The sequence below is a fragment of the Sinohyriopsis cumingii genome, chromosome 1, assembly GCF_028554795.1.
Source record: "Sinohyriopsis cumingii isolate HCF-2022 chromosome 1, ASM2855479v2, whole genome shotgun sequence".
Lineage (NCBI taxonomy): Eukaryota > Metazoa > Mollusca > Bivalvia > Unionida > Unionidae > Sinohyriopsis > Sinohyriopsis cumingii.
In genome coordinates, this window is record NC_142961.1 from 161049445 (window position 1) to 161059293 (window position 9849).

Genomic DNA, 9849 nt, shown 5'->3' on the forward strand with positions numbered 1-9849 from the left:
TGACTGAAAAATTGATAAAGCTATGTTAAAAATCCAAATCACACACACGCACACACTTATCATGTCTTGTTGGTCCTAAATGTAAGAGGTGATGCCATCTTGAAAATCTTGTTATTTCTATATCTCGCTAGATGGTCTGAGATGGATTTAGGACACTGCAGTTAAAAAGATGAAATTGTCTTATTGTGGATGCCTGGAAATTCTTCTCCAGAGTGCCAGTCCCTTCTAGGGACTCTTATTTAATGCCGTGTGAGAGGATATAGTTAGAATTTGAGTTATCTCAATCATTGGGAATGTGATGGTTTTTCAGAGCATTGGTGTGCATTATTCCCATTAAATATGCCTCTTTTCACAACTGGTTTTGCTTCACAGTTCTAACACACTTGATCGTCACTTAAGTAGTGCCAAGTTCAGTCACCTTGATGTCTTCATTGATTTGTTTTGTCACTCATCAAAGATTGATCGTTTTTTTCAGTTCTGTGGTTTTCTCCACCTTTTAGACTTCCCTGTGTCTACAACATGAAAGTAAAGTCCAATCTCCAAACCCTAAAATTAGTTGCATGTTTTTATACTTGGATTGTATTCATGTAATGAAAGTTGGACATGATGGTTATTCCGATTTAAAACTGCAGAATCGCAACATTTTAACCTACAAATAGAGTTTTTTGCTAAAAAAAAAGTTTTGAGAACAAAAGGTCGTATGATTTCGATACCTACGCTGTTTAGAATATTTGAGACAACTTGTGAGAACTTTTTGTGCAATTGGCATAAAATATGAGTAAATAGGAAAAGGAAAAACGGTTATTATGTGAACCATTGTCTTTCTATTGATGTGTAATATTCTGCATATAAGTGTTATAAAAAGAATATCCTCACTGTTTGATGAGATGAAAAAAGTCCGAATCTACAAGCTGATGTTTGTAAAGGACACCACAGAATGCCGATGGTATCCTATACAATATAATACTCGTACAACATTCCGCCGCCGATGTCCGCAACCGCAATGTTGGATTCTGTCAACATCAGTTTTAAGCTGGATTTTGCGCAGTGGAAGGGCAGCAGAATGCCCGCTGCAACTTTTCCTGCGTCATCCCGCTGATTCGCATCTTTGGTTTCTTCCAGGACGTGGGCAAGGTCATCTTCAGCGTCAAGCCAACTATGTCGCTGACCCGTGAAAACGCTGATAACGAGTCCATAACCCGCGTCGACGACGCAGATACCTATTAAGCCTACCCCAGCTCGTATCAAGCACCCACGAACGGCTCACAAGGCCAAGCAGCGGCATCAAGTTTAATCTTAACGTCTCAGCCATAAATGCCATGCAAAAAGAAAGTCATCTGTCCACTGTTAGCCCTCCTTTCTTCCCTTGCGATTACTGCCAAGGCAGCATTAATTCCAGTTAAAGCGGCCGCTGACATGCCGGTGCCATCATTGTGGTCAGCACGGCTGGTCACCTGGCAGCTCAAGAGACAATGGAAGGCACTGTCTGCCGCCAGTCATAAAATGGTCGAGGCCAACGACTTGTGCGGCGGCGGTGGTGATGACACTTTCCAACTTGGGCCTAATGCAGCTCACCAGGCCCCTGAAACACTTAACGGATGTCTAAGTGCGAGACAAGCTGGAACTAATGCTGAAGCGCATTGTGAACGATGCCTTCATCGCTAACCTCAGCACCTCGAAAGATCGCAAACCTCATTGGGTGGGGTTCGGGCAAAGCCTAAGCGTCTGCTCTACTTACAATCTTATGGCCTCACGCCACCGCTAGTACTCGTTGTGCACCTCTGCCAATCCCGCGGAGGTGACCCACTGACCCCTTTCATATACCTATTCAACCCTCCCTATTAAAAAAGAAAAGGTGACGGGCCAATATGTAGCAACGCATTAGTCAAACTTATGAAGGTACTGAATTGCGATCCGACGAACTGCTGAATACTGCGCTGTCGTTGACCTGCCGATTAGTTTAGGACCAGGCCGGATATGAATGCAACCATGTTTTAAAGAATATTTAACATGTTTGGTTAAAGCACAATCTCGGATTGGGTGCTAACCCTGCTAAATATTGTAGTTTTAGATCGCTACCCATTGCACCCTGTCGCTAGTGTGAAAACTTCGAAGGAGTGTTCTCCCGTAACGTTTTTCAACTTCCTGCGACATTTGAGGCCGTGTTCACGTGAGAATTTAGGCCATACCTCTACCTCAGGGTCTGGACCCTAGCACGAATATCAAGACGGAATGGTATACCCTATAACACATCAAACCTAACTGTACATACATACACTTAAACTTGTATATAAATCACTAATATACTACGTTCCTATCTTTATGGTGGAAGTTAGTTTGCATACTTGTCTATTTAAAATTTGATCCAATCATGAGAATTAACTTATGTACGCCATATTTCCACGAGCCGGTAAGCATTAGTAAACTGTAAATTATAACGATTTAAGTAGGCCCAAACAGGGGGAGCTTTCCATCATGGTGATGGAGACACTAAATCGCGGTACGACACCCAACCCGCTTCTGCATGCAGTGTTGTCGCCAACCCGCCGGTTCGTTCAGAAATCTTGAGGATTTTCCAGAAAGGCGAGGTGTAACTCGCCCAGTATATCGCCAAGACCGAGCTGGCAGTAGCCTATAACAACAGCGTCCACGATTTCTACCCGAACGACCTGGTTGTGTTCACGCTGAAAACTGAAGGCCTCCGGTGTGGACTTCTCCTGGCTATTGCGTCGCCCGGTTAGAATAGAGGCTCCAGGCCAACTCGCCGTTTTCCAGGCCAATGGCATTATGCGCGCCATAGACTGGAGGCCAGTTATGTTGCCAGGTGGGCCTACGAAACATGGCTATTCCCTTTTGCCCGAAAATGTTACTACAGAGCGAAACGTTGACCGCTGATACACGGAAGCAAAGGTACGTAGACGCGAAGATGAAAAAGTATGCCTACGAACATAACGCGGCCGCTGAAGAGATTACGCAGACGACAGGATGTGCCTCGAAAACAATATATCGATGCCATGTTCGCGTGGTTGGGTGGAAAGGCTATGATATTATACGTTAACGCATAAATTGCTCTCCGAGTGGCCAAAGCCGGCGACGCCATGGCCGGCGATTTCAACATGGGGGGCAACATGATAATGGGTCTGGCAGCCCAAACTTGCGACTATGACATGGCGACATGGCGAGAAAAGAGTACATCAACGCTACGGTCGCAACCTAAGAATATGTTAACCGGCTAGGTCCGGTCATGTATTGGCGCTGACGCAAATAGTAACCAACACGTCGATGTCGCAGTTGTAACCGTAAGAGAATATATAAACTGCCAAGACGAGAGAATGGTCTCCAATACCGGCGATAGCAAAAAGTACGCTGATGCGGAGGTAAAAACGTATACTGACGACCAGCACGCGGTCGCAAAATAGTAAGCAGACGACAAGGATGTTCCTTAAAAACATGCTCGTCGGGCGCGTCAAGTATTAAGCTGACACCCAAAGCGCAGGAAGGGTCTCCAAGGCCGGCGACAACATGGGATGGTCGGTTCTCTGGACAAGATCTCAAACAGAATCGTACATTTAACGCCGAGTTCCTGGGCCTAAAAGATGCGGCCACAAAGGCTTCTGTCAACACGGATGCCCGGCCTTCCAACTTTGCACTCTTTTTTGACTATACAAGGACTGGGTGTTATCAATATTTTGCCAGAAGAAAAAGTTATCCAGTTAAAGTATAAACTGGAAAATTCCTAGTTGGCACGAATAAGGTCTAGCTGCTCTCTAACGTTTCTTAATCGGTGGATGTACATATCTTTTATTGATTATGGAAAAATTTGGTTTCTCTATGGCTTCATAGTGCAGCGGTTTTGCTGGCACTTGGGCTCTGCACGTAAATATATGGATTTTAGTTTGTTTTTTCTTGAAGCGCTGGCCTGATGATATTTAAACGCGCCCACTGTAATTATATTTTTTAAATCAAAGTCATATGACTCAGTAGGCCACAAATTAAAACTTTATGTGTGAAGGTCACTTTTAAATATATTAAAAGACTTTATGAGCCAAAGACATTGTGATACTACATAAGCCAGATTAGTGAAATGTTAAGTTCTTATGTAAGCCAGGGATATGGGCATCTCGTCTTTGAAAAGAGATATAACTTGATCAACACTTCCAAATTTCAATGGACTTTTACAACTCCAATTAGAGATCACATTTTTCAAATCTGTTCTAAATCCGTCAACGTACTGCCGATAGTGAAGCGGTGGCACAGCTGAGCAGCGTGGAAAGATTCTGCTCTTTGCATTGGAAAACTATTGTCATAGTAAATTGAGACTACCTTCCTAATTTGCTTATTGTATCACTTGCTTCAAACGATACATACATGTATACAGTACGGACAAGCACAATTCCAACATAGATGACAGCAGCATCTAAAATTTTAAGATCAGTACAAATGTTTACAAGAGTCACTCGAAGGAATGAAGCTCCACTGGTCAATGACAATTTCAAGTCACCCACTGCCTGCTTCCTTTGTACTCTCATCGTTTTTAGCAGCTGAAGCCATGCCCGTTATTCTTGTGAAACTCCAAATACCAAATAAGCGAACAATATTTTCCAACCTGTCTGAGTCAGTATGTTCACAACATACTGGCTAAATCCATTATAAAATTCTATTGTATGGCCTTTGGTCTTCAACCTGATGCCATGGATTGATGATTGAACTGCATTGTCTCCTTGTCAAGATGCTTAGTATGGTTGCATATATAATTATTTCGGTAAAAACAATTTATTAAATAGCATCATGCAAGGTATTCTTCAAATAAATCCTCACAGTGTAAATACTGATTTATATTCGTTTATATTACTATGCTCAAAAGCCATTACATTTAAAAACCAGAGTAGATGCCTCTGACCGTAACATCAATGTCTGAGAGGCCTTTGACCTTAACATCAATGTCTGAATGCTGACCATCTGCTTGCTTGTATCTGGTGCAGCACGTGCCAAAAATAATTTAGCCATTAAAAAAAACTTAAATGAGAAACAAGCAACAGACAACAAAGGTTGACAAATATAAGAAGTGGGCTTTTAGGTGGTAGATGGGTGTTGTTCTTTGCTTGTCTTGAAGAATAGTTGACGCAAGTTCTAGAACACAACAAATTTGGATTCAATTCATTTTCAAATAAACTTTTAATTAACAGAATGAAATTTCTGAGGAGGCAGTGAATAGTGTCAAGAAAGCAAATTCAAGCATGCATCTAACCCACTGCCTTAACAAAAAATCCACAATTTAGAAGAATTTTTAGAGTTTAAAACTGCTGCCCAAAGTGGAATGTACGAGTGTTAAAAAATTCACCTAAGGGAGGCACATTAAATTAAATGCACATGTTGCATTCAAATGTTAGTGACCTGGTTAAAACCTTTATTTATATTTTAAAAAAGCTGAACTCGCTTTTTTAAAACCTTATCACCATCGAGCAAAAGCACTTAATGTAGACTGAAATTCTGTAGGCAGCTAGGCGTAAATGATCTTATTCAGTTTTTAGAATATAGTACTGTAAGCAGGTCAGATTAATCTACCTTATTAGATTTTCAGAATATTAAAGTTATGTTTTTAAAAAAAATTGTAAACATTTAATTTGTTTAGACAGACTTGCTCAGCTTTTTGGGAGTTGGTTTACAATAACAAATTTAGTTTGAAATAAAACTGGGTATGATCACAATAACTGAATCTATCTTTGCTAGTTGCGTGTAAGAAAACCGAGTAAAAGAGAAAACCCGTATCTATGTCAAGAGCAATCATAATATGCTATAAATAACCTCAGTTAAATGCAGTCTGCAACGGAAAAACACGCAACACAAAAAAAAGCGTCATAGCTTTCGTACTTTTCAACCATTACTAATTTCTCATCAACCACAACAACAGCAAAAAGTTACTTAGAAATGTACATTTTATTATTGCCACTGCTACACAGATAGATATACACTAGATCATAACACACGTATTAAAATGGTACCAAAATAGGAAGAAAAAAAACTGATAAACGATTTATTACTGAAACCTTCTGCATGCCAGTCTAAGCTAAGTGGATAATATCAAATTCATAAATAAAAAAATACTCTATCTGGCATCTTAAATAAACGTTTTTAGGTTATCATGATAAACAACTCATTTTTGTGCAGTGGTGGTAACACACTTTCTTTGCACCTCTGTGAATGTGGATACGACCTTTATTTCCAGCATATGCAAGGGCAGCTAGTCATCCATTCAAAGTAGGCATATCGTTTGGAGGTTGGGTGAGGGTTGGGAGGCAATTTTGTTCATGCCAACAGCCACTTATCATCTCCACCAGGCCTCGAAGTGTACTTCATAAACTACTGCATGATGTTGTTCAAGGTTTAAAACAAACTAGCAATATATTCATAAAACAAAAATGCAGCAGCACCGTGTCCGAAAACTGACCTAAGCGCAAACTTACTAGACGGTATCGCTACATGCCTCTGGCATATTCGGATTGGGACAGAAAATGTATCTTTTTAAACACTGAATTTGCAGTAAAGTAACCTAAACGATGCTGATTAGATTATCTCAAAGAAGATATGTCCACTAGGAGAGGTTCGTGTCCTGTATGTTCCACGAATTTTTTTAGATCCGCTGGAGTTATCCCGCAGGATGCAGAATTCACCATGGGATGAAAGTACAATTCGGAGTATGTGTCATCTGTCAGTCTCCTGTCCATAATCAACTTGACATCGCGATTGGTGTCATTTATCAGCCCAAACACGGTGACAGAACCTTGTTTTATCCCAAGCTTTTCTTGAAGAATGTTTTCATCTGCGAATCGAAGACCCCCTGAAGCTCCAACGAGTTTGGCTAGATCGTTTAGCTTTATGTCCACGTGATGCGGAGCACAGAAAAGATACAGTTTCTTCTTCTTGTCCTTGAGGAATAGATTCTTAGCGAACACTCCTTCTAAGTGAGATATGTATGGTAAAGCTTGTTCCACTGTAAAAACCTGCAATGAGAGAAGAAGAAAAAAGACAGCTCTCTTTGAAACTTTATAATCCTATTCCACGCAAGCATTTACTTGCTTTTATATTTTACTTGATATGATTGGTTTACCAGTAAACTGTTGTGTATATAGCATCTTCGCTAGCCAAGGTTCCTATATGATAACCCTCTCTACACCTTGGCGTATCGAGCAGATATTTCTGTGCTTCGGGTCTGTGAATTTCATTGGATACGCAAGCCGCCGCATCCAATGTCCTACATGATCGAGACAACGGGTGCACACAATTTGAATGGACTGATAAAGTAGCGGTTTTGCACTGCCGGTCCGTGTATGTACAAATACCTTACACTCAAATACACCTGTAATGGCTTCCCTCTGGTACGTAGTTACACTTTCGATGTTAAACTTACAAAGTATCATTTTCATGTCAATAGCCTCCAACATTTTCGGCCGATGTAGAATACACTGTTACAGGCTATCAGTTGGCATTACATACTAAGGGAGGCAACTCATGAACTTTGTTGTTGTTGTTGTTGTTCTAGGGTTTAACGCCATTTTTCAGCACAAGATAGGCTATACATGGCGGCCAGTATTAATGGTGGAGGAAGAACCCTGGAAAACCCAGGTAAGAACCACCGACCCACGAGAAGCTACTGGCAGGCTTTCCCACGTACCCACGCTAGCCGAGCTTTGGACTCGAACCCACGCAGACAGAGGTGAGATGGTAGTGATCCGGAACGGTGAGCGCTTTAGACCACTCGGCCACTCGGGGCCCCCAACTCATGAACTCGAATAAATGTCGCTAGGACAAAGCACTAAAATATCTGTTCGATGAGCCAAGGTGTAGATAGGGTTATCATATCGGAACCTTGGTCAGCGAAGATGTCGTGTATAAAGGATATTCCCATTTTCTCGGTGTTCATTGTAGATGCAATAGTCAATGTAAGGTGCGTGAACCAAATATGGTTTCACTCAACATTGTTTCTACCTGACATAACTCATAATAAAATAAAAACCATTACTGACCCGTTGCTGAATGAACTCGAGCTTGTTTAGTCTCTTTTTCTTTTTAATAGTGTTCTTGTTGCTTTAATAAAGCCAGTACTGTCACAGTGCTCATCCATATTATACGGTTGTTGTCCACGTTCTAGATTTGAATTCTTAATAAGTAAAATATTCAAGTACATACAATTTCAGATTAACGAACTCAAGTCACGTGAAGGAGCCTTGAAAATGAGTAAGCCTAGTCACGATGTCTGAAGCAAAGGTATTCATACACAATGCAATCGGTCATCAAACAAGGCTGTTCGCACGACACACACTGAAAACAGTAGTAGATAAAATTATAAAGCCTAATATGGTCTTTGTGTCATCATCCTAACCAGCAAAGCACTTTGTAGATTTAAAGACAATGAAATAGTGTTGAACATGCAATAATTTTGGGGGCAATTATAAAATACTTGGTAAAGTGCATTTTTAAAGGAAATAAGTTGCAAATGTAGTTTTACAGCATATTGCTGCGAAAGTAACAGACGCATCTTTTTTCTTTTGCCAGCAGTGGCTCCAGGTACCCATCAATCTGATTTTAATCAGACTGGGTACCCGTTGTCATTGTTCCAAATTTTAAATGACATCTTTTGATCCTGGAATGTAAACGAAGTACACGGCCGCAAATATACCTATACACCGGTTAAACTGGTCCCCAAAACCAATGTACGTTCGGGGGTCGATTGATCGGAGCACGTTGAATCTGGTTGTTATACCGTAGTCTATCTTTGGTGTACGTCAGTTTGTTAAACTGCTCGCGGAAACCACGGGTTAAATTAAGTATTGGATCGTTCACAATGGAGCGAGGGACTGAAATATTCCTTCTAGTATTCTACGTAGCAGTGTACATTTTGAATGCACTTACAGTATGCCTATATACTGATACAACTGTGACTAGTACATGTGCCAATATTAGGCCTAGTACTGCTTCCTGGATCACGTTCAGGGTACAACATCGTAGCTAACCTGTGACCCCGAGAAAGCTTTAACGGTATATAGATGTCGCTGGCAAGACATAGTTCGAGATCTACTTTACCTCTGGATGCTCAGTTGTTTTAACAGCTATTCCCAATTCTCTGAATTTTGTCTCCAACCCTTCTCTACCAATATGGTTAATAATATTATCGTCCATTGCTCGTATTCTTTGTTGAAAACAAATGGCAGTGTAAGCCACGCGTCTCACAGTAGTTTACCTCCCCTTAGCAAGATAACACAAAGCCTTACCGTTTTAATCGCCTTGGGTGTATATTGTGGATTACAATAATTGGGGTAACCGAAACGCAAAAAAAATTTCACAACAAAATAGTACGTAATCAACGGCCCGTTTGCTAAACATACATGTACGCTAACTAGCAGGTCAATTAAACTTATTTAAGTTAAGCAATATATTGTTAATGCAAGTAGCCTTTAAATTTTTATATACATTGTGACGTTCTAGTTCCGCTCACAGTCCAGTCACGTGATATATTCATGTTCATAAATGAAATTCAGATGGTTGAATCAAGTTCCACTCTAGTTTTGTATTTTGCACAAAAAGCAAACGTGTTTGCAAATTTATTTAGATGAAACAAGGTTTGGCATGTCGGATCTTTTTGGTCGTGAAATGCAATTTAAGATGCTTAAATCAACTATGCGTGTGTGATGATGTAGGCAAATTCTATTGTAATATCAGAGTTGATTAACAATTTGTAAGTAGAATGGTTAATTGTAATGCTATTGGTACAATACCACAATCTGTCAAAGTACTAAATTAAAATATATTGTTATACATAAGCGAATTCATGATGGATGTAATATTTTGTGA

General features: G+C 40.4%; 1 protein-coding gene across 1 annotated transcript; it reads right to left on the minus strand.

The window, feature by feature from the left end:
* Positions 1-5918: 5918 nt before the first annotated feature.
* Positions 5919-9261, minus strand: LOC149808249 (prolyl-tRNA synthetase associated domain-containing protein 1-like). The gene is made up of 2 exons (XM_089975446.1): positions 9082-9261; positions 5919-7001 (listed from the first exon to the last, which is right to left on the minus strand). The coding sequence occupies exons 1-2, from the start codon at positions 9175-9177 to the stop codon at positions 6570-6572; spliced, it is 528 nt and encodes a 175-aa protein (XP_089831572.1). The 5' UTR covers positions 9178-9261; the 3' UTR covers positions 5919-6569.
* Between the last annotated feature and the right edge of the window lie 588 nt (positions 9262-9849).